A 25913-nucleotide genomic window follows, 5' to 3' on the forward strand; every position below is an offset into this window, starting at 1 on the left:
GGCTGATAATGAGTTAGATAGTTTTCTTATGTGTGCCTCAATTTTTGTAATGCATTGAAGATACTGAACAGCTGAATAAAGTTAAGTGAGACCTTCAGGTAGAGTTTACCAAGTCTGTTTTCGAATGATTAAGGTAATGTAGGAGTTGACCTATTACTGCAGCCATTGTACTGAATATGTGAACCCCTAAGCAATTTTTTTATTAAGATTGGGGGAATAAAAAAACAGAGCAAGAATGAAGAGATAATAATGTCTCAAATTCTTTCCAGCAAAAGCTAAAGGAAAATATGTCTTACTGTGTAATTACTGTTTCTTTATATATAATTAAAATATTTATCTTTAAATTTTAATTTTTTCATCTTGTGCATCATTTGTAGCTAAGATAAATATTTCAGCTGGTAAAATGTATAAAATTTACTTAGAAAATAGAATATAGAATATGAAAAATTATAAAAAATCATGTATACACAGATATTAGTAGCATTTTTATAAGGCTGATTTCTTCTTTGGTAACTCTTTTGGCAATAATGTTTGTTACCTATGTGAATTTTTTTGAATATTTTACCCAAGTTTCCAGAAGCCCTTGACTTAGTTTTTTTCTTTTTCTTGGAGAATACATAATAAATTGAAGTTGTCATGAATGTTGACTTAAAATCCCCAGCCTAAGTCAGATAGAAAATGTGAGCTTCAAAGTTAGCATGTACTCTGGTACTTTCTTCATGCAGCCATGCCAGCATCCCTGAAACCCAGTTTTACAACACAGATCTGAAACCCTTATGCTATTGAGAGTTGATGAGTAGGCTGCTGATGATATTGGATGATGTAGTGCTTGGAGAGATTCAGAAAAGTTTGCTTGAAGTAAATTCAGGCCCCCAATGTTGTATTTTTGCTTTGGCTCAAATTAATATTCGAGAATAATCTGTCTAAGCTGACTGAAATTCCTTCTCCAGAGAGTATAAGAATCATATACTATTATAGGAAATACTGTTTGAAACCATTATGAAGCATAAGCTGGGTCAGGTTAATTATAATTGACTAAGCATTTTTGTTACTTGTGAGTATGTTGGTTCTCAGGGTATGAGATTAATGTGTACACTGATCTGTTTTGCCTAGATTTTAAACAGCTATTTTTATCATGTCTACATAAAATGATTGTGTGATTTACATCAGAAGCTCATGCAGTTCTTTCCTTTGCCTTCAGCCTGTTTGCTGATTCTTATCTCCTGGTGCCCCTTGAATTCAGATAAACGTTGCTGGGGAGTGGAGGGGTAGAAATATGAAATATTTTTTGGTGGAAGGCTGGGAGAATATGGCAGAGAATGCAATGACTAGGAACCACTGGGAATACAGAAGGATGTAACTGATGTTTGGGGCTGGATGAAGAGGAAGAAAAGGCATACAGAAAAAAATCTCTACCCAGAGAAGACTTAAAGGATAGGAAGGAGAAACAAAGGGTTTTTTCTTGGCTTTTTTAAAAATTAAAAATAATGGAGAAGTCCATGAAATGCTTTCTTCAAATTGTTTTAAATTATTTTTATTGTAGAAATCCTACTACAATGATACTGGGATGTTTCACAAAATAGGCAAAAGTGGACGCTTTGTTAACATACGTAACATATACACACTTTACATAAAGAGTACTCACTAGTAACATGGAGAATGAGCAGCAGCAATCTTTTGAAAGAAAAAAAATATTTTTTCTCTGTATCTTCCATTCAAACTGTGAAAAAAATTGAATTCAAAAGACTGGAGTAAGGTTCTTTGGCAAGTTAATTGTATTTTAGATGCTCCTTTAAGACCTGTAGTAGCACACAAGTACAACAGAATATTATGAGAAGAAAATTATTTTTCTTAACAGCCTGGCAGTTCTTAATTTGTATTTTTCTTTAAATGACCTTTGTTCATAATTTTGAGGTCAGCTTTTACAGGTTCTTGATATGATAAGTAAATGCCTTTCAAAGGAACACACAAATTGGAAGAAGTAAAAGTAGATTTAAATTCTTGTTAGTTTAATATAAAATTTCAATTTAGTCTACTAAATTGGCATGAATTTCTGTTCATTTCTGTGGAGCTGATTTTCTTGTCCTGCTAAATGACTTAAATGCATAGAGATCTTTTGCCTTTTAGGCTTACAGTCCAAGCTGAATGTCCAATGCATTTGGAGGACTTCCCTATGGATGCTCACTCATGCCCACTGAAATTTGGCAGCTGTAAGTATATAATGGGAAGTAGAGCCTTGATTCACTTGATTAGTGAATATCTAACATTTCTCAGCATAATTTTGTTTCAGTAAATTTTTACATGAGAAATGTAAACCACAAGATGGGACTTAAAAAAAAAAATCTGTAACCTGACACATCAAAATCTCTTTTCTCTATTCAAGTATTGTGTCTTCTAGTTTATTTTAAAGATTTCATTACTCCAGTTAACAATAAACACCCTGCATCTGATCAACACTGCACTGGTCTACTTTCATTACAGTGTGCAAATCACACTGACCAACACAGAACTGGATGCATGTAGCCTGCGTAGCATTAACAAAGAGCAGATAGAGGAATTCAGTGAGTGGGTTTTTAAAATTTATCACCAAAACTTAGTTTCTCTTTATTGTTAATGATATTTTTAATGTTCTTATTCAACGAAGGCAATAAAGAATGGCTTCGTGTGATAAAAAATTTCATTCTTTAGTGCATCTGCATGTTACAGACAGGTGGAATTTGACCTCACTGGTATTATTTTTAACAGCAGCATTATTTCACTTTCTTAGATTACAGCCATTCTTCTTCTTCTTCATTATATATATTTTGGATGTTTTACACTAAAAACTTTATTTTTTTTTTCCCTTTGGCTGCAGCCTACATTTTTCTGCTGGGCCCAGGAAAGGAAATTGGGTTTTTTTGAGGAAACAAGTTAAGCCTATAAATTCTGTCTGACTTTACAATAATTGTAGAAACCACAGAATACAAAACGGGGGATATGCTGCCACTAAGGACCTCATTAACCACATGATGCTTGTCATAGCACTGTGCTACTGTGCACACTCTCTCCATCATGCTCCAATATTCCTTTTCCTTGGAGTTTGTAGCAAATTAAACAAAGCCTGTGCTTCTGATGATGTTTCCACATTTGTAGGAAATCTTAGCTATGGAGATAAAAGATCATTAAAATGAATACTATTTGCATCATGGAGCTTTCTCCTGCCCCCTCAATATTATATTTGTAGTACATAATGCAGCCTAAATAACTAACACCAGAGATGTGAGCCAAAATCAGCTACTGACTAATAATATTTGCATATATGTACCCAGCAAGGCATGTTGGATTAATAAGGTGTTGCAGGAAAAAAAAGACTCCTCTGTAGCCTCAAAAAAATTTGAAAACTCCTGTAATAATGGAACTGATACTCAGGCCAAAAACCTACTTTCTTCAGGAGCAATTTTAGGTTGGAAATTCTTATTACTAGGTGTATTAGACTCTGTGAATCACTTCTTTTTTTTGTCAATTTTTTTGGTCCTGATTGTTTGTTTCTCTTACCAGCTTGCTCTTTTTTTCTCTGCCTATGATTTTCTAATAATCAGAGGAATTCTAAATGTGAGCAATGTGATTTTAAAAAGTGTATTGTATTTCTCTCAAAGTCACCCGTGCCTGTTGGCACATTCTCAGGGGACTCTTATTTCTGTTCATTTTGAGTGGCTTCGCACACATTTTATTTCTTTACCTAGGACTCAATTCTAGACAACTGTCCATTTTTCAGCTTTTATTTTGGGATAGAATCTGAATGATGAATAGTGGTGAAAATAAGCAGGAATCCTGAGGATTTTGGTTTAACTAAGGCAAGTTTGCCGGTGGTATATATTTGTCACAGCTCTTCATATGGTGCTAATCTTATGTTGCTAGGAGGATCATCAGCATATATGAATGTCTCTTTTTATACATAAGAGAAAAGCCACAATGAATGTATGGGAGAAGCTGTAGCTTAATAGATTGCTTTTCTTTATTCTTTTCCAAAAGTCTAGCTGAAAGTGAAGAGAATGGAGAGAAATTAGCATTTTGCCATACTGCTGGTTTGCATTAAAGCAGAGATATTTTTGTGTAAAGCTGGAAGGATACATGGGAAGTGCTAAAATCTCTACTTGCTACCCACCTGCTAGATTTTGTTAGTCATGCAATTTATGGCTAGTTGCATGAAGAAGCTACTTTCTGAGCCTCTAGAGATTTCTCAAGTGAAAATGTTTGCAGACCAGCAGTAATGATGCTTTACTTTTTAATTACACTGCAATTATGGTGTAGGATTTAAAATGTACTTGTCTCAGTCAATCAAAATGAACACCCAACTTCTTCCGTCAGTAGTTCACCCTTTTTCTTTCATATCCCATCTGTTAATAGCATATTAGACTGGAAAAACTTTCAGGACATACTCTTTTTTTTCTTACTTACTGGAGAGGCATAAGTGCTGTTTAAAATTCAGTGTTGATTTGCTTTCATACTAGTTATTTTGAGAGACCAGGCTAAATGTATGTTTGATCATGAATGTACTGAGAGAGCAGCCTGTTTAATGTTGGTGTGTCCCCCAAAATAATGGACACTAGTGAGATTTAAGAGGGTAGGCAGAACAAGGTGCCAGGGTGTTTTCACTGCTGGCTTGCCATATTTAAGTCTAGATTTCAACTAATAATGAAATTGTTGTGATACATCCCTGAGGTTGAGCATGGAGACAATGGAAGATCAGAACTATACAGGAATGAATTTTTAAAAATGCCGTGTGTCCTAAATCTTGCAAATTGTTCTTCTTTTCATCTGTGTTATCACAAATTATAAGATACATATAATAATCTCTGACAAGTCTTTTAACAGTGTAGAAGAAATGTTGTTTGTAGTTTAATAGAAAGAAATTGTGTTTAATAAGATCACAAGTGAGTGCCCTGTTCCATGCTGCAATAGGCACTTACTTTACAGTAAAGCTATTTTAAATGACCAAAGATACTTTTTACCACATAATTTTAAATTCTTTGGGGCGAGTTTTATTTGAAAAATAAGTAGCTCTTGTAATTCTGTGAGTTTTGATGGATGCTATTTAATTTAAATTGTTGATGAAATATTTTACCTTGTTTCTCACAGATGCATACACAACTTCAGAAGTGACATACATTTGGACTTACAATGCTTCAGATTCAGTGCAAGTGGCACCAGATGGCTCAAGACTGAATCAGTATGATCTTTTAGGCCAAACAATTGGAAAAGAGACAGTTAAGTCAAGTACAGGTTAGTAAAAGAAATTTTGAAATATTTTGGAGAAAAAGGCAGTTACTGGCTGTGAAAACTATATTCCAGGTGGTGTTACAGGCTTCTGAAAAATAATGTTGCAAAATGGGATCTATTAGGCATGTACTGTGCAAGTAACACAAAACAGCACTTCACTGATTCTTTCAAATTATAATTATCTGAGATAGCAGAGATGAAATTGCCCTCAGTAACTGTTTTTTAAAATGCTATCTGGAGGTTCATGTTTAATCCTAACATTTGTAACCCAGAGTTGGGATATTTGTTAAATTTCATGTTGTAAATGGCATAGATTTTGTCTATTAAATGGTAAAGCAGACAGGTTTCAGCTATGTTTCCCTTCCATCCTGTTTTTGACATGAAACACTGGACTATTCTACTAGACTCTAGACTGTTTTCCTGCATGTGCCACACTGTGTTGGACCCCCGTGACCGCTTCTGACCATAATTAAATTCTCAGAGAGATGTTGTGTGAATGCAGAGAGTTGCTTATAAGCAGAAGACTTCAAGGTTGAAGTACTTCTCAGTGCATACAGGAGTTCCTGGAAGTTCCTTAACACTCATCTTTCATGGAACACAGTGGGAATAAGAAATAGCTGTACTCAAAATCTTTCTTACATTCTACAGGATGCTATTGCAAAATACCTCTGGTACAATATAACCCTAGAGCATTTGTTTCACATAAATATAGCAAATGTTCTCTTATCAAGGAAATGGACTTTCTGAAGATGATTACCTTTTGTTTCATTGTATTTTTTTTTTTTGTTTGTGGCACCTAGGTGAATATACAGTAATGACGGCTCATTTTCACTTGAAGAGAAAAATTGGTTATTTTGTCATTCAGACTTACCTCCCCTGTATCATGACTGTCATTCTGTCTCAAGTGTCATTCTGGCTGAACAGAGAATCTGTACCTGCCAGGACAGTCTTTGGTGAGTATATTGAGTAGCATTAGCTCGGTTTGCAGTAGCTGAAGATGCTGGAAAGAACTTCTGAATTAAAGGGCTTTTTCATTCAAGTTAAAGTGTTTGTAGAATGTTAGATAGATAGATATGATTTCTTTTCCAAACAGCTTTCAACTGCAGCTTACACATCTCCCGGGAATCCCAGAGGTCTTGGAAATTAGTACATGCAAGCAAACTGTCCTCATATCCTTGACTCTTAAGAGAAAAAAAAAAGAAAAAGATGATAATGTTTCTATTTAAAAAGTAAATTTAGTAAACTTAGATGATTTTCTGAAATATCTTACTTACCTTGGTGTTATCCAAGTATTCCGGTACTTGGTAGATAAGCAAATTTCTAAATTTATATGTAAATTAGGCTAATTAAATTTGAATTCGTTGAATTATTTGTGTTAAAATTTCAAGCTGAAGTTCTTTTAAAGAAACCCTATTCCAGGGGTTTGGGCAACACTTTTTTGCTAATTCAAATTGGAGATTACTGTGAGGCAGGTTCAGCAGAGCAATAAGATGGTGTTTCTCAAAGTAACGTCTTTCTTATTTGCCAAGCAAAGTTCATTTAGTTTGTTTGCTTTTAAAGAAAAAGAGATCAGCAAAATAAAATTATTTTCTGTGTGAAATCACCCATCAAAAATGCTGCATAAAATGGTATGCTTAGTCATCAGTGAGCACCGTGTACTCTTCAAAAAATAGGCCAAACTCAAATGCATATTAAATATGATGCACAACAAAGCATTTACTGTCTCTCCTGGTAGAAAACATGCCACACAAAGCACTGTGAAAATTGCAGGTTTGAATATGAGCCTTACAGAAGTCAGATGAAATGGGTCAGTGGTTTCAGTGGGACCAGAATTCTACCATGGTTTTCCAGGCAGCTATCAGGCAGATTCTTTGTCTTTCTTCACAATCTTCTGTGAATTTATCTATTTTTGATTATGAAAACGTACACTCCTGTTTTTCACCCTCGCAAGTACACTGTCAAATCCTTCTATATCTCTGTCTTTGCCCTTTTCTGTATCCACTCCAATACATATAGGACAGTGTCACTGGTTTCTCCAAAAAAGTCTCACATCTGCTCTTCCTAAAATGCACTTTCTGTTACTGTGTCACTGTTAACAAGGCCCTCCATCCATAACAAGACCCTGGGATAATTTTCCTGAAATGTGTCCCTTCCTGCACACCTGTTCTTTATTCTTGATTTATTTTCTGTTTAATTTATAATTTTTTTTAGAAATAAGTGGTATCTGCATGGCAGCCTGCTGCTTTACTCTCCTGGGGTTTAGTATAATATTGGATAATGAAGTGTCTTGCTTCAGGACTGATTCAGTCTTGAGGGAAGTGCATAGGAGGGCCACAAGAACAGAGTCACACCACTCAGTGACAGCAAGCCTGAAATCTCTTGACTAAAAACATTGAGTTTATTGCAGACATGGCAGTTTTATGCTAGTATTTTATTCCTGCCACACAGACATGCACCCTGTATGCCAGTAAGGGCTCTGTCCCCTTCAGGCACCCTTAACCCAGGGAAACAAGACACATCCAGGCTCTGCCTTTTGAAGAAACCTTAGCCCTAGCATGCAGCATTTGCTCCCCAGGCTTAGCCTTTTTCATTGGGTTGGGTTGGATTTTCCCTGAGGAGCTATTTCATAACATTCTTTGACACTCTAGATGAGATTGTCAGCAGAAGCTGCCAATGGGCTCTCTAAATGCACAGCCTCAAGTGGATCTCCCAGGCTTTCTCCATACCTACTGGCAGCAGTTGTCACTGGGATTTCTGATACCCCCTGGTCTATTGCCTGAATGTGTTACAAAAATGTGCAGTTAGTCAGAGTTTCATAACAAAGTTCCTCTATAGCTCTTTAGTGGTTTTTGAGCATACTGAAATATTCTTGTCAGTTGGAGTTGGGCTGGTACACTCAAGGTTTCATCTGGGTGATTCTTTGGAGTAGGCTCCATCCGGTTACAAGAGAAGCTCATACTGCAGTCACATTAATGAAATGAGCTACATTCAGCAGAGAATATAAAAATTTTAGGGGGTATTCCTTTACATTTTATTGATCATACTTAATTTTTAGTTTTTATATGGAGTAGTCACTTGTTAGATACCCATTTTTGCATTGTGTATTGAATATATCAATTTTAAAATGTAATTAAACAGAACTTATGAGTCTGACAAAGTGTTTTTAAAAATCAGTGAGAAATTTATTTCAATGACCTTCTTGAGAGCTAAGGACCAACTACAGGAATACTGTTCCTTTCAATGAAACATACCTTCAAGTTATTCAAAGCACAACTTAGCATGTATTATTTCATGGGTGAAAGAAGTTACTTTTCTTTTCCCTTTTTATTCTCTTGCAATGTGGTTTCAAGTTCTAGGCTAACATTAGGGGTTGGTATAATGAGGCTTATTTTATAGTTGAGCTCTTTAATCCCCTTTCTTTATGGCATCTATTTAATATTATTACTATATTGCTTCAACTTTGCTTTAAATTATTGGAAGAAGAAAGTTTCGTCATCGTTGATTAAATAAGTCTTGAATGTGTTTTCTCTAGCAGATAAATCTGATTGCATTCTTAATGAAAGAGAATAAGACTGGTTCATAATGCCTTCATTTAGTGCAAGATTACAATCTGCTTCATTTACTAATGTGTTTATTGTCATGCATTTAGTGTCAACAATATTAGCAAAACTAATCTTGTGCAGCTTCTTGGATTCTTGCTTTGTTTTAATGGGTCATAGCACTTAGAAGCATCACATGTGTTTGAATAGCAGGATTAGATGCAGGTGACAAATCAGAAATTAGTTTTCTTAGTTCTACAGTTATCTATCCTTTAAGTCACATGGAGTATCAATGAGAATGATAAAATAAATATAGTTAGGTATATAATCTTTGTTAACTGAAGCAGGAAAGAACAAAAATTAGTCTTATTATTTATTATATTTAAATTCACATAGCTATGTTCTTTTGTCAGTTCACTGTGATAATTTTATTGTTACACAGTTTCTGTGTCTGTTTTTACTTGTTCTTGATGTGGGTTCTTTCCATGGGGTGCAGTCCTTCAGGAGCAGAGTGCTCCAGAATGGGTCCCCTGTGGAGCCACAGGTCCTGCTTGAAGCCTGCTCCAGCACAGACTTCCATAGTGTCACAGCCTCCTCCAGGCATTCAGCTGTTCCTTTGGGGGGGCCTCCGTGGGCTGGAGGTCGATCTCTGCTCCACCATGGACCTCTGTGGGCTGCAGGGCCACAGCTGCTTCCCCATGGCTATTACCACAGGCTAAAGGGGGATCTCATCTCTGGTGGGGGAGCACCTCCTCCCTCTCCCTCTCCACTGACCTGGGTGTCTGCAGAGGTGTTTCTGTCACATATTCTCACTTGTCTTCTCTGCCTGCAGTTGTGTCTGCTCAAAATTTTTTTTCCATCTTAAATATGTCATCCTAGAGGCACTGGATGTGTTGCCCTTGGGCTTGGGCTTGGCCTTGGCCAGCAGTTGTGGGTCCCTCTTGGAGCTGGCTGGCTTTGGATCTCTCAGGCATGGGGGAAGCTCCTGGCAACTTCTCGCAGAAGCCACCACTGCAGCCCCCCACTACCAAAACCTTGCCATGCAAACCCAAAGCAACTTTTTAATTGTGACACTACAGGAAGAGGAACCCAAGAAAAGTTCTTGGAGAACTTTGAAGATTTGTTCTCTGGTTATTTTTACATGGGAATTGAATAATAGAGACCCGTCCTTTTGAGCAATTCTATAAATACAAAGTACATTTTCCCATTTTATTGAAAAAAAATCTCAAGTGTCTTTATTCTTCTCTCCTTCCACATGCTGCAGATTATCTTTTGTGCCTTTAGAGATATCCCACCACTCACACATTTCTGTTTATAATTTCTTAATTGGGAATTTCTGCTTAATGTAGATATAATTATATAGTGATAGGCAGTGGGTAGTGGAAAACTAGCCCTGAGCAAGAGACTGAGCTGGCTGCAGACAAACCAGTATGTCTCCTCAGCTTAGTTTTGTGTGAAGACGCTAGTTCATATTCCAGGGGTGGCATAATTGCATGCAGCTTTTCCTGGAGTTGGGGTAAATAGCATTTGCCATTTGGCTTTGGGAATAAACTTGTCTGTTGCTCCATGGGAAATTGTGTTCCATTGCTCAGTATTGATACAGTGAAGCAGCATGGTACCAGTTTCACTATATGGATACATAGCTTACCCAAATGATTGAATTCAACTTTTCTGGAAAGAGATTTTGTTACAGTTCTTGTCTCCCAAGATATTTAAAAAGGCTGGTTGGTGTTGTTATTTTAGTGAAAAGAGTGCTTGAGCTATTTTCTGTAATCATTCTCTCAATGGTTGTTCAGATTTACCTGCTGGTGTTCAAGCAAAAAAGTATACTCCTTTTGTATTGCATTCCCTGCTAACCCATATACATTGAGTAAATAAAAGCAAACAGCATCCTGTGTGCTGAAATGTTATGGTGCAATGCTTTAATACCATGCTACGTACAGAATTTTTAAACTTTTGTTTACACTTCTATTTGGTCTCGGAGTGATAAAATGAAGTGGTAATCTGTATCTCTGAAATGGTCAACAATCTTTTCTTTCTACTGTTATTTGTATTTATGAATCTCTTTGGGTTTTGGGCCAGGTTGGATATCTAATTACCAAAACACATTTGCAATTGCTGTTAAAAAAATAATGAAATTAATTTCCTAAATTAAAAAAAAGTGATTTATCAATCCTTTTGTGATATGTTCTTCAACCATTATGTGTAACTAATAAATGTGGGCATAAAGTAGTTATCTTGACAGATTTTAACTTTATTATATATGTGTTAACTCCTCTTATTTCCACTCTCTGTTTCTAGTTAGACATTTCTAGCTTTTCAGATTACCTCTTCCACTGTTATAAGCATAACAGAGCTGCTATTTTCCAGAGATATAAGGTTAGTGCCAGTGAAAAGTGTTGAATTTGCAGCTCAGGAGATGGATTTTCTCTCTCCAGTAAGCAAATGCTGTTTAAAAAGCAGAAACATAAAAAAAAAAAATCCCAGGCAATCAAATAGCTCCAGTCTTGGCTGTAATGGATAAACCTGTAGTGATAGAAGATATTTAGCTTTGTAGGCATGCACTGCTGCGAACAAACCTTGTAAGGATGTTCACTGTGAAGTAAAAATGCTTGGTCTTCTTTGGAGAAAAAAGGTGGTTGGATGGTTTACTTTTTGGATCTTTTTCAAAGACAAACTGATGACTGCTCACGGTCCTCACAAAATAATACATGACTGTTTCTTCTGGCATCAATTCAGTTGCCACATCTGCTGGGTGCTGGGCTATAGAAGAGAGTTCTTGCCCTGTATGTAAACTGGTTTTTCTGCATCATAGTGAGGTATCATGCAGTCTTTACATAGCCTTTTAAATGTTTTTTGACCACTTCATTGTAGGGGCTACAATCTACTTGCTGATTTTATACCAATTTTAGGTCACTAGTGTTATGAATTAGATGAGCAATGATGAACAGTTTTGTTCTGATCAATGTATGGGTTTTGTGAGGTTTTAAGTTAAACCTTTAGGAAATAAATGAGTTTTGTTTTTTCAAGTTGACCATGTTCTTCCACATTATTAACTTTTCAGTCCTCTCAGGTTTAGCAGTGGCAAGGAGGCAGGTTATTTCCATTCAGTCCTTTTTCATAAAGAAGACTTGATAGAACTGATTTTTCAAATTAACTATAATGTGCAAAATCATCTGTCTTTTCTCTGAAGAATAATAGCAATCTAAAAGGACTAGAGAATCCTAAATTGACAGATATTAAGATAAAATTTCCTGTCCAATTTTTTCCCATTCAATTCAGGTTAAATGTCTGTGGTAGCTTGAACATCACTGAATTTATAGAGTGAAGGAATAAATGAAAGTATGTTGGCAATGGTCTGACAGTGTGCTGCTTGATTAGCATTTGGGTCACAAAGTGGTGTAATTTGCTGAACTTTTTAGAGAAATTGTCAAGTTGTAGCATGTGGTAACAAGATATAAATTCACAATGTTTTAACTGGGACTAGGAAAGGTCAGCAGTAAATCTTAAATCAGGTTTCTGAAGAAGTCAATGTGGTTTCCAGAAGATTAATTTATTCTATAAAGTGGGATTTAAACTGAGTAATACCTTAGCAACTGTATATATTTACATGTGGATAAGGTCACCTTATATCTGAGAAACACTCACTTTACTGAACCTCTGTATAATTATAATGGTTTATCTGCAGCTCAGGACCAGTGTTAAAATTTACATGTGATAATTTAAAATGTAAGATAGTCTGTCTTTTCCCTGAGCTGCTGAAAATAATTAAGCCATATGTTCTGTAAGCATTAGGAGAGACTAGTTCTTTACAAAATATATTTTTTCTACAGATTTTTGTACTGTTCTGTACGATAGCTGCTTCCTTTTCATTATATAGTCTAGTAGATGCCAACAGTGTCATGGCTGATTCCAGGCCACCCACTTTAATTTATGGAGGCTGAAAAACAGCAATTAGAGATTTATGTTTGCTAAGGTGTCTCCTGTGTGACTCAGCAGAATGCTTCTGTGTGTTGTTTTCCCTGCTGCACAGACCTTTGAAGGCACTGAGGCTGAATCCACTTAGCTTTGCTCTGTCACCCTTGTGGCACCTTCAGAGATGGAGAATCTTTACTGGAGGGATGAAAATTGTGGAGTCTGAGGAGGTCTCAGTAGATGCAAATGCTGCCTCTCTTCTCTTTCACACAGTGGTTAAAATTGCTTCTTCTCTTGTAGCAGAAGGAAAATCAGAGCTCTGTTGATCCTCCAGAACCCAGGTGACAGATTGCTGACAGCAGAAGATCTGGCTTAGGGAGAGTCACTTTACTTTCTCTTGGGAAGCCTCCTACACCAGTTTTATGAGTGTGTATTTGTTGAAGCTGTGATGTGCTGTTACTAATACTTCTGCCATGGCATCTCCTTTGCTGTCATAGTGGAGTGTAGGTTTGCTGATCTGTGCTGAGTACATCACTTTGTGTTGCCTTTAATTCTGCAGACGTGCTTAATGGTGTGCCACAAAGGGAATAGTTTGGTTTGTCTACGTGTGATTCAGCCTGAGGTGGGAGAACGGATTTACTTAAGGAATGGAGACTGTATTTATGGCTGTGGATTTCTGCTTGCTAAATCTGACTCAGACAAAAGTTCTTCCTTTCCGCCCATGTATCTTCTTCCTGATTCTTTTGGGAGGGATTTTATTTTTTTTTACTGGATCCTCATTATGTAAAAAAGTACTGCAAAGTTCCTTTAGTAACTGCACAGAGAATGCACAGCCTTCCTGTATCACCAGCTCTTGTTTTCTGACATAATACAGTTACAATAATCTGTCATTTCAAATCAATACTGTTCTAGAATACAATCCATGTTACCTGAATGAGAACTTACACTGTTTATATCCTTGAGTATGTCACTGAATGGTTAGTAAGACAGCAACTGTAAAGAAAAAAATTTCTCATTTAAAAAGGGTATTTCTGTAGTAATTTCAGTAAATATGGGAGCCAAACCTGCAGCCATTGCAGAGAAGCCAGCTACCAAACATTAACCTATTAATCATTATTTCTCTAATGTTGCTAAATATTATGAATCTGTGAAGAAATTATTAATTTTGTTCCTTACAATAATGTATCCTGCCCTGACAGGTTAAAAAATTTATTTTCTCTAAGTGAAATCATCAGCTCATCTAAAAAGGAAAGTTTAGACAAGAAATTGAACTGAAATGCTTCAAAGGAAAATCCAGATACAACATTTAATACAATTCTAGTGATGTTTGTCACCAACTTAGAAAAAAAACTTTCATTGTGTTTCAAAAGCAAACCATGATATTTTTTGGTTTATTTTTGCTAACATTCAAAATCAAAGTGAAATTGTTGATGTTCTGTTTTTGTGTCCCCTTGCAGGAGTAACAACTGTGTTGACAATGACAACACTGAGCATCAGTGCTCGAAATTCACTCCCCAAAGTAGCATATGCAACAGCTATGGATTGGTTTATTGCTGTTTGCTATGCATTTGTATTCTCTGCATTAATTGAATTTGCAACTGTAAATTATTTCACAAAACGAGGATGGGCCTGGGATGGAAAAAGTGTAGTGAATGATAAGGTAAGTCCTAAGGAAATAGTCCTCTTTTCAGTCAGTTACTTAAACCAGCTCTAATATATTGTTATGATATTTTGCTATATATATTAAAAAAAGCTTTAAATCAAAAGAATATACATGTATTTTCTGTCCTGAACAGGAATATTTCTGCCCTTTTGCTAATCTCATTTGGTTTCACTAATCCAGATTTGGTTATAAAGAATATTTTTTTTTTATTTTGGGAACTGTTTGTCTTGTTTTTTGACTCCTCAGACACAACTGTTTATCTGGTTATTCATAAAATTTAATCCAGATTATATTGGTGGATCACTTTTTGTATTTTTTAATTCAGTTGAGTTCAAAATAAAAAAAATACAGAAATATATAATGCATATTAATTTTCACGGTATGTAAGGTTTAGAAAAGCAAATTAATGTCCATATATGTAAGTACTATGAATAACAAAATCTAGAACTTCTGAACATTTCCAATATTCTGAAACGTGTTCCTAATGATAGGTAGACATTAATGTTAAAACCACTTTAGATAGCAGATGTACAAAATTCTTCACCTATGATGTGTTGATGCTTTGAGTACACAGAAACACAGTCATGCCTTAATTTTCTGCTCTTTATAATGGTGTAGCCGTGATGGAATGAAGAAGTTTTGTCCTGAAAGAATTTCTCATTTCATAAACAGAATGAGCTAGTGATTTTTGTATTTGCATTTTAGAATTGTAATAACACAGAACAATTGTTAAAGCTCACTCATTTTGACTGACTTAATATATTTTATCCTTTTTTCCTATTGTAGTCCTTGATTTTACCAATGAAAACAGAGTTCTTCTGAAAAATACATAGACTTCTGTGATCCTTCTTAAAATAGGATAGAATTTTATTTGCTTCCTAAATGATTGCAGTAAATATGAAGCAGGTTTCATTAACCGATTTCTCATCATTTTGAATGCATAAGGAAGCAATTCATAAAGAAGCAAAATCACAGAATCACAGAAATTCTAGGTTGGAAGAGACCTTTAAGATCATCGAGTCCAACCCATGTTCTAATACCTCAACTAGATCATGGCACCAAGTGCCACATCCAGTCTTTTTTTAAACTCTTCGAGGGATGGTGACTCCACGACCTCCCTGGGTAGATGATTCCAGTATTTGACTACTCTTTCTGTAAAATACAATGTTCAGTCAGTAGTAAAGGAGAATTAGAAGAAATGTTCATTCTTCATAATTTCCTGTGATTTCTGGAAGGGCATGTGCTATCCATAACTTCAGGGTCTGTTACCTCCTGCTAGAAGTAAATCAGGGCGAGTTTATCAGCATGTCTTGAGTGAAGCTTTTCAGACTGGCACATTGCCTTGTGTGCCAGTTATTGCCATTATTACAATAATGGTAGTTATAATTGTAATAATGTAGGGAGCCCTTATAAACTCACTGATCATCCTTTGGTTATTCCTTTAAAGTAAAACAGCATTGTCTCATGATATTAGGAGTTTTAAAGACTGTTTAAAAGCTAGCCAGTATTCCTTTCCTAGGAGTGACAATAGCATCCATTGCATTTTAAGATTTATATACCATCCATGTGTCCAGTTCTCTTCTTCAAACTGACTTAACAAAAATATAAGCTTTTAAGATAGTCATAGTTTCTCAGACAAAATTATGGTTCAGCCTTATTATGCAGGTCTCAATAATGATATTACAGATACCTTTTAAAAACACAATAATTGTGTCTGAAAGGAAGGACTTACAGATGAATTAAAGCGTTCCTCTCATAATTTGATTTGGTAATTTGCTCTTTTTTTAGCTGAAGGTATCTGTACACCTAAAGCCAAGCTTACTTTTCACTAATTAAAATGAAATATGTTTCCTCAGTGACAGTTGTCTGTGTTCACATTACATGGAAATTCTTCTCTAAGTGCTGTTGACAGGGAATTTGCCTCACAGGAAGGCAAGTGCAGGAAAAAGCTACACATTTGATCAACTATTTTTCACATGCCAGTTGATAAGGAACAATGCTGAATTCCCAGTTGATTCCCAGATTCTCTTTTTATGTGACACCATCTCCTAAGACAAGGTATTATAGGCACAACATCCAACCATGAAGATCCTAGCAAGATTTTTAGATGGACCAGATAAATATCAAATTGGATGTAATTTAAAACCAAAATTGGAAATGGAATAGATGCCTCCCAGTGGAAGTAAAAAGCTGAAATGCCCCTATATGAGAAATGTCACAAGAATTCCCTTACTTGTGTCACTTCCATCAGATTAAAAATCAAAACAAACCAATACAACTGATGATTTCTTATATGATCCAGAAATTAGCTATTTTTTCATCTGCTTAATTCTGTATTTTGTGGAAGAGATGGACTAAATCTAAGATTTATTTGCTTGTCTCTAAATTACATACATATATTTTAAATTACATTATATTATTGTATTATTTTATATATAAATTATATATAAATTATATATGTTATATTTATATATATCTAAATAATATATATTGCTTCCTGAGAAACTGCCTTCCATTCTTTCTTGTAGGTAATTGGAAATTCTTTAGTCTGAGATTGCTGCAAAGCATTGGATTAATTTACAGTATTAGTCTTATTGCGGAACTAGTCTGTGAACCTATGTATTGGTCTAAAACCCCAAGCCTGTATTCATTCCCTATACATCCCTGTCCCCATGTGTCCACATGGACTCTCCAGTGACCTGCCTCTGGCTGAACTTCAGCCCTTTGAAAGCATACACAGTCCCATAACAACACAGAACTGGTGAAGTTGGAATTGACCTCTGGAGATCATTACATTTATCTCCCCTAGTGCAAGCAGGGTCAGCTAGGGATGGTTGCTCAGGGTCATTGTCCAGATATATTTTTTAATATGCTTGAAGATGAAGATTCTACAACCTCTCTAGGTAACCTATGCCAGCACTAGGTCAAGCTCATAGTAAAAATGGGAGGTTTTTAACACTTAAATGGAATATTCTGTATTTCATTTTGTGCTCATTGCTTCTTGTCCTTCAACTGTATTTCACTGCGGAAAGTCTAATCTTTATTCTCAGATACTTACATACGTTGACAAGACTCCCCCTGAGCCTTCTCTTTTCCAGGCTAAACAGCCCCAGCTCTCTTGGCCTTTTGTATTTCAGATGCTTCAGGCTTTAAATCACCTCTGTGGTCCTTCACTACACTAGTTTCATTATGTCCATGTCTCTCTTGAGCAGGGAAACACAGAACTGGATCCAGCACTCCAGATGTGCCTCACCAGAGCTGAGTCAAGGGGAATGACTACTTCCCTTGGCTGGCTGGCAGCACTCTGTGATGCAGCCCAGGAGGTTGCTGGCCTTTGTTTCTGTGAGGGCTCACTGCTGGCTTGTGTTCAACTTGGTGGCCACCTGGACCCCCCGGGTTTTTTCTACAAAGCATCTTTCTAACCCATTAGCCTCAACCTGCCCTGGTGCATAGCTTATTCCTCCCCAGGTGCAGGACTTAAATTGCTCTTTTCTGAGCTTCTTAAATTAATTTCATCCCACTCTCCTCATCTTCTGCTGTTTTTTAGGTTCTTGGTCTGTTTTCATCATTGTTATGCATTTTTTAACCAATAATTTATGAGAAACGGAAATAGTTTTAGGGCTAAATCTCAGCTCAGTTCTAAAACTATCAATCTGGATTCCTTCTTTCACTTAATTGCAATCTCTTCCTGACCTCTCTATATGTGTGCCTATGTATATATATATATGTGTAAGCACATTTCTCCAGAGTCTCTGAAAAATGTATACCCTTAACTGAAATTCATGTATTTATTAGTGATATGTTATGACATGCCCAAATGATAATCATGCTAGTTTTATGTGAGAAAGGTGGCCTAATTTTAATTTTATTACCATGATGGGTAATCTTCACAGAAAACATTGTAAAGAACTTGCAATTCTGTTGTAAGGAGACAGATGCAAAGCCACTACAGAAAGGGCAATGCTTCTCCAGTTATGCTTACAGTCACAGTAACAGAGACTTCCTCACATGACTTCAGTAGGGCATTTGATGGTGCAAGAGCAATCTTATGTCACCTCAACCTTCTTTTTGGATAGACTGGAAATGTCTTTCTTTATATCTGATTTGATTGGCATGGTATTTATTTTAATATGCTCACTTATTTCTTTTATTTTTGAAATTATGTTTTATTAAGTCTATTCTGGCAAATACACATGAAATATTTAACTTCCTGCTGTCTTCCAATAGAAAAAAGAAAAAGCATCTGTCATTAAGAAAAACAATGCCTATGCAGTGGCTGTTGCCAACTATGCTCCAAATATTACCAAGGACTCAGTTCTACCAACCATCTCCAAGAGTGCTACAACTGCAGAACCCAACAAGGCAAAACCAGAAGCAAAGCCACAAGAAGCAAAGAAGACATTCAACAGTGTTAGCAAAATTGACAGAATGTCTAGAATAGTGTTTCCAGTCTTATTTGGTACTTTTAATTTAGTGTATTGGGCTACATATTTAAATAGGGAGCCTGTCTTACTTGGCTTTGCACCATCAACCTAAAAGCTGACTTGCACTGAGGACTTCAAGCATCATTCTAATCAGGTAGGTTGTTCGCTATGTACAGTCCGACTAATAACTGCTAATCTGTGAACCATTCTGTACAGTGTGTATATAAATGTCTTGTCTGTGTGTCTCCAAAGGAGGGACACAGCGTTAATTCATGGGTCTGTAAACAGATAGCACCCATGGCAAATACAGCCAGCTCTTTAAAAGTTAAACCCAGGGGACTTCTGTTAAACTAGGATTCAAATATACAGAATTATATTCTCTCCGTACAATGAGATGAAGATGTGATCCTACATAATTATTTAGGAGCAGTATTTTTTTAATTTAAAGTTAAAATATTTTTCTATAAAGTAACTAATTCTACTTTAGTGAAAGAAACCGTCATTTAAAAAAAGTGATTTTTTTAAAAAGGTGTAATTGTTTCATACAATAGTAGTACCCATGTACATACCACAGTACGGAGGTCTTACAGTTCTGCTCTTCACAAACATTCTGGATACAAGTTAGATTGAGGAGGTAGTAAACACTACTGTATGGCAAAAGCCACAAGTTTCTTACTTATGTCCTCTTTGAAGTTGTTAATAAATTCATCTAATTGATTTCAGGGAAAAGGGTAAATCAAATTCAATATCAACCGACTTCTGCTAGTGAGATACTTATTTTTTCACTGTTTATTTATTTGATATTACTAAGCTGGATTATCTGGTTCAGCAAAGCTGGATTTTTTTTAATTATTATTTTTGATTTTGTTCTTAATTGAATTATTTTCAGGTTTCTAGAATCACTCAGAAATTTTTCTGGTTTAAGTTTATCAGTAATATGATATACTTTTTTTCTTTGCTTAATGTTTTCCTAAATCCTGCCATTACAATATTTACCTGTATTTGTCCCAGGAAGCACTGTTTTCAACGGAAACAAGAACCATGATTTAAGTTCAGGAATATGTCCATATAATAAAATTTACTGCTGCTTTTGTAAATTGCAACTTTACATTTTGCTGACATAACTTTACAACAACTTTGTATACTAGAAATGATTTTGCTAAGATTTGAATGTTATTTTTTTAATAAAAGGTCATGCATCATCAGTAGGCATCAACTGTATTTCATATACAGAAATAAAGCAAAATTGGCAATTTTATAAGAACATTTAATACTATCAGTAAAATTGTTTTTCTTCTGAGCCTTTGCAAAGATTCTTTATGCCCCTAAAGGCCTGGTAAATCATAGCATAAATAATAACTGTGTACTGTATTTAGATTTTAATATACTTGGCCAATCAAAAATATTTTGATTCACACATACATTAGCAGTTATTAGTTGACCTTTAGAAAAGATACACCTTTATGATGATGTCTTCTAGTAGAGACATATGTAGTCGTATAGTGTCATTTATTGCAGTTTTGTACAGTAACTTGAGTATAGTGCATAAAATAGATATGTTCAGAGTTTAAAAAAAAGTTGTACAAATATTTCTAAAATCAAATAAAAGAGTATCTTAAGACATGGAAGTGTGCTAAAAACAACAAAGAGAAACACTGCTTTCTTTTGCTGTTTTATTTTCTTGCTTTTTCTTTGCTTTTGATGTGATTCTGTTTTGTACTTTGTGTGACAGTATAGATGCCAAGGTCACAAATGCATATTATAAATAGAATTAATAGTTAAGACAGAGTTGACATCAGTAAAATAAAGACATTTAGTAGGTTATAAAAGAAGGGGAGAAGCATGGACAAGGTGTGTATTCCTTGAATTCCCTCTAATTAAACTGTCAGACTAAACCTTTCTCATCAACAGTAGCTTAAAAATGAGCACTTTACTCAGAACATGAAAATAAAAATATCCTTATTTTCATATATATTTATATGTAAATGTAGATCTTCCATGTAACATGGAGATGTGTGCAATAGTGTGATTATGAACAAAAGGCTAGAAGGCAAGCAATAAAAAAAAGGGTTTATTCATGGTATAAGCATACATTTTTAAAATGTTTCATTTGTAAATTAAAAAATTTTCCCTTCGACATCACGTTGTCCAGGTATGGATAAATATATAAATATGTACATATGTACAAATAATTGTAAATATTAGGACTGTAGAAAAATCCCTTCACTTTTAGCTCTGTTTTTGGCAAAGGGCTCTGACTGTATAGTTTAATGGAGGCCCCTCCTAAAATGCTCTTGAACTTGAATAGCTCGATTATGTTTTCTGTGGCTGAGGTCTCCTTCCTGTGACCTAGTGAGAGTTCTTACCTTCTGTTCTTATTGGCAAGATCTAGGGACTCTCCAAACCTCACCAGACTGGAGTGTGAGAAACAGAGGTTTGTGTTTCACCCTTGGCTACATCCCAGGTACTCAAACCCTTCACAGTGTTGAAACTGTGGTGTATTTCTTCATGCACGACACTGTATAGTTAGAAGTCTCCCCATGCCAAATGTGAGTGTGCTCAGTCATGTTGTATTATCTGATAAGGAGGGATCTTGCATCCTTATCCAAGAATGGGACCTCCTCAAAGGCTTTTAATGGTAAAGTCTTCTCCAGCAAGACTTCTCTGGAAAATACCGTCTGGGTAACTCAGAGCTGCATGCAAAAAGCCCATCTTCAGTTTGCACAAGAAGCCCGATGCTGTCTCATGCTAGTCAGCCCTGCTGCTACCACTTTCATTAGGTACAAGTATTTTTTCATCCACTGACCCTTTTCTCTACACTGGCTTGAGTCAGTAGAAAAAACAGGTGTTTATCACATGGTAAAGTTACGTTTATTGCCCACTTATATAGCAAAGTAGGCATACTATATAAACTCAGTAAAAAAATCCAAAACATTTTAAATATATACATGCAGTTATTATTGTGGGCATCACAAGGCTTTTAAATGGGCACGCTCCAGAAAATTTAGTAAATTGGTCAACGTTAAAGCAATCTCCTGTGGGAAAAAGGAGTATGCTTTACTGTTTCACTGCAGAAACATTTACAGGGGCCCAACTGAGTACACATAAGTTGCAAATTTGTAAGACTACCAACGATAAGTGGATAAGTGAATATAAATGTAAAGATGGGAGCATTGTGCAAGGAATACCAGAATACAAGAGTTAGGCCTTACTTTCCTTTAGAAGGAATCTGTGTCATTTCATTTACCATAGAATCTGTGTCTGGGATTTTAAAGCTAATGTCACAAATCTATGTGCCAAATATGTAGAGGTTTCCTATAATTTGAGTAAATCTTGCAGGTCTTAAATACTTAAAATGGGGAGTATGAGGGAGAAAATGCAAGTCACTTCTCTATCAAGGACTTGCAATGGAATCTGACAGTGAATTTTTTGGTTGGCATATTAATCTAACTGACTTCTCCTATTATTCTTGGGTCAGTGTGTCATATTTTATTATTTAATAAATTAATAAAATAAATACAAAGATAAAACACTGTGGTAAAGTTAGATTGGAGTTACAGTAATTCTAAATGAGCCTTATGAAGTTGGCTTCCAGTGTAGTACTGGGGCACATATTTCTGGATGTGTCAGGTAATTTAACAGTAATTTATAAATCAGCATGAAAAGTAGAGATCAGCACAGTTTATCAGTCAGAGTTGTCTGCTGGAGGCTTCATGACAGAAGAGTAGAAAATTCTCAATTATGCTGTGGCCAATTAAATTACCTCCACCTGTCATATGTGAGCTAATTCAACTTGTAGCTGCTGCATTGTTGAGCATCTTTAAAAAAATATTATGGTAGGCGTTCTGAGAGATGAGCTTTAGTTTGGCAGACCACTCATACCACTGAACATTATTCTAAATTAAGGAGCCAATTTGCCCATGTAGTCACAGGAAAGAGCATCTAGAGACTGAACAGGAGCCTTACTGAATCACCTTCCCTTCCCCTCCCAGTGGTTACAGATAGCATACAGGGTGATGTGACTTTTCAAAAGAGACCAAAAACTGTCTGCATGAAATCAACAAGAAGCAGCAGGGAGGAGGTAGGGATGCATGGGGGAGGAAAGGAGAAAAGAGAGCACACAAATGGCTTTGTTACCATGGCACTGGAATGTGAGATAACTGAGGAGGAAGTCACTGAGGGAGGTAATGTGTATTTTTGTTTCAGCTTCAGTTCTGAGCCTTCACTGCCACATGTGAGTTGTGGACAATAACTCCTAGAGCACATAAAATGGAAATACTTGTATAATTTTACTGAACTTGAGGGACACGAGTTGTGCCTTTGAAAGCGAGAGGCCTCTAGTGACTGCTTTGTGAAAACAGACCATGCAATACTGTGTGTCTCCTGCTGTTTGGAACATCTTGGGTGGAAGGAGAAAAGAACCTTCAGAAATTAAGTAGAATTTTGTTAATTCTACACTTTGTTTTCTTAAAAAGCATGGCTTTCACTTAAGCACAGAGAGTCAGCACTCATCCTACATACCTCTCATTCCTTTTCTGAAAGCTTAGTAGTGCATAGGTTTTGCTTTGGCCTTCACGAAAAAGATGAAGTCTATGCTGCTGAACATTACCACTCCTAACCAGTTTGCATGAAAGATTATTTCAGTGTGGATATGAAGCTATCATCATCTGTGCCCGATTATGTGCAGACACATAATGCTAAAATTTGTAAAGCCATGCAATGAGTTTTAAAGTAGAGGAAGAAAACATTTTAAAATAAACCCAGTAAGTTAAGTGGCTTCGTTAAAAAAAAAACACAGTTTGGCAATTGTAGAAATATCTAAACATACGTAAATAGACTCTCCAAATGTGTTATAATTTCATGTCACATATAAAGTTTTTGTCTTACAGAAATGCTAAAATAATTACGTGAATTTGTGTAAAAGTCAGATCACCCTTCAGCCTTGAGTAAAATGAATGGTTTTTTATAAAGCATTGTTAAGATTCCTTCCATCTCATCACAGCACCAGTGAACCTCCTGTTAGAATCCTCTTAGTGCACAATATAAATTCTAGTTACATCCCTTTAATATCTCTTTTTTTTTTTTCTCTTTAGTCAAGGAAACCTCCACCTCATTTCTGTAGATGACCCAAAGTCCCTAAAAAAATAGAACCTTAAATTATTTTCTAAATCCAATTATTAATTACAGTCATCTGAGAATCAGTGAGGGACTTTAGGTCTTTAGTAGTAGAAGTTAAAGGATCAAAACTTTGTTACAATGCCTGGCATATGTTAATTGCATAAAATGTTTTCTTTCTGTCTAGTTTAAACTCTTAATTTTCTAGATTCAGATCTTTCTAGGCGAATCTTTTAACTCATGTTTTTGGAGTCTGTGATTATATCTTACTGGAGGAGAATAAATTTTGAGGGCTTGACATCTCTGATGGAGATCAGGGCAAAATTTGCTCTGAAATTAAAATAAAACTAATTTACATCCTCATCATATTTATCTCTATCGGTGAAATCAGTAAGGACTTTTCCAGAAGAGGAGTACACCTAACTACACCTGGACTCTCCTTTGGATATGGATTGTCAGTTCTCTAATCCATGAAAATAAGCCCTTAAAAGAAGTGTCAACCATACTGAAATACAGAGCTTTGTCTGTTTTTTCCTTGATATTTATTAGTACCCTTTAAGAATATTGTGAAAGTGCTGTAAGTTAGGATGAGGTGATAACACTAACAAAAGAAATTTGGAGGATACTTTAAAATATGCAAGATAATGTATACTCTTCCTCTAGTGTTGGAGTCTACATAAATATATATGATTATATTTTTATTGTTGGATAATTTAAAAGTTCTATTTTGCTTTCAAATTATTTACATAATGTGAATACTTTACTTGATAAGGTGTTCTGGAGTGTGTCCTTATGCATTCAAGGTTTTTAATGATTGCAATGAGTGCTTTCATTCATCTGATATTAAAAGGGGTGAGCTTCAACAGGTTGAAGTGTTATATTTGCTTTCCTATACTTTATCCATCAAACCACGCCGTTGAGGATGGATGGAAATAGCGAATGGAACAAGATATTACTTTGATCAAGTGCTTTTGATATTCTTTATTAGATGTTCATTTTGGCTGAATTTATCAGTTTATAGGCTGCTGTAGCTTAGCAATAGCACGGAATGCAATGTAGTACTTTACATCTGTTAGAACACATATGCACCGTATCTATAAACTGTTAAAATATCAGTTCCTAAACTGCACCCCTTCACCCTCTCCCCTCCAAATAGTCACTTTATTGCGAAACATTTGAAGGCACTTTAATTTTAATGGAAGTGATTACACTAAATGTTGTTATACTTGATTAAAAAAAAATAGTAAAAACAAAGTGGTCTCTGATTCATACATAGTTTGCAATTTCTCAGCTGGGCTGGAGTCAGAAAACATTTATGCATTGTATGACACATCTACTTTAGTGAGTCACTTAGGTGTGAAAATACATAGGACTTGGAAAATAGGCACTCCCAGTATATTAAAAAGAAATAAGGGAATGAGAAGAATGAAACCAATAATTTTGAACTTAAACACCAATCAAATATGCACAATAAGAAACTGCATGATAAATGTAAGTATACTTAACCTTGAACATCAATGTCATATAAAATCTTCTGGGTGACAGTTTACTTATTTAGTAGGTTTCATAGTTATAAATAATTAAAGAAGATTATAATATTCTGTAATTTGTGACCTTGTTTTAACTGGGAAAATCGTTACTTTTCTAAAATGTAAAAGAAATAACTGGATTTATGTTTGAATGTGTCACTGCTTGCTGTTGAAGAATATTTATTAACCACATGCAAAATATTGCTTAACATTATCTTTTTGTACTTCTTATTAAAGTTAATTTAAATATAGCACATTTTGTATTTTTGTTTTTAATGCTCTGACAGCAGAAATATTCAATTCCCTTCATGTCTTCTCTCTTAGGACTTGTGTGTGGGTTTTTCATTTTCTTGTTTTTAAACAACCCATTACAGCCTCTACAAAGGTGCTTTTTTATTAAAGACAGTATTTCCCAAAGGAAACAAACGATATATTGGAAAGAAAATATTCCTCAGCTTGGTGAGAGTTT

At 35.4% G+C, this 25913-nt stretch overlaps 1 protein-coding gene across 2 annotated transcripts in view; it reads left to right on the top strand.

Moving 5' to 3' along the window:
• GABRA2 (gamma-aminobutyric acid type A receptor subunit alpha2) overlaps positions 1–25695 on the top strand; it is a 64615-nt gene extending 38920 nt beyond the window's left edge. For both annotated transcript variants that reach the window (XM_066548462.1, XM_066548463.1), the window contains 5 exons: positions 2128–2210; positions 5119–5262; positions 6060–6212; positions 14171–14373; positions 18604–25695. In XM_066548462.1, coding sequence (XP_066404559.1) covers positions 2128–2210; positions 5119–5262; positions 6060–6212; positions 14171–14373; positions 18604–18912 — 892 coding nt within the window. In that variant the 3' untranslated portion in view covers positions 18913–25695. The remainder of the gene's footprint in view (positions 1–2127; positions 2211–5118; positions 5263–6059; positions 6213–14170; positions 14374–18603) is intronic.
• The last annotated feature ends 218 nt before the right edge of the window (positions 25696–25913 follow it).

Source organism: Molothrus aeneus, chromosome 4, assembly GCF_037042795.1.
Source record: "Molothrus aeneus isolate 106 chromosome 4, BPBGC_Maene_1.0, whole genome shotgun sequence".
Lineage (NCBI taxonomy): Eukaryota > Metazoa > Chordata > Aves > Passeriformes > Icteridae > Molothrus > Molothrus aeneus.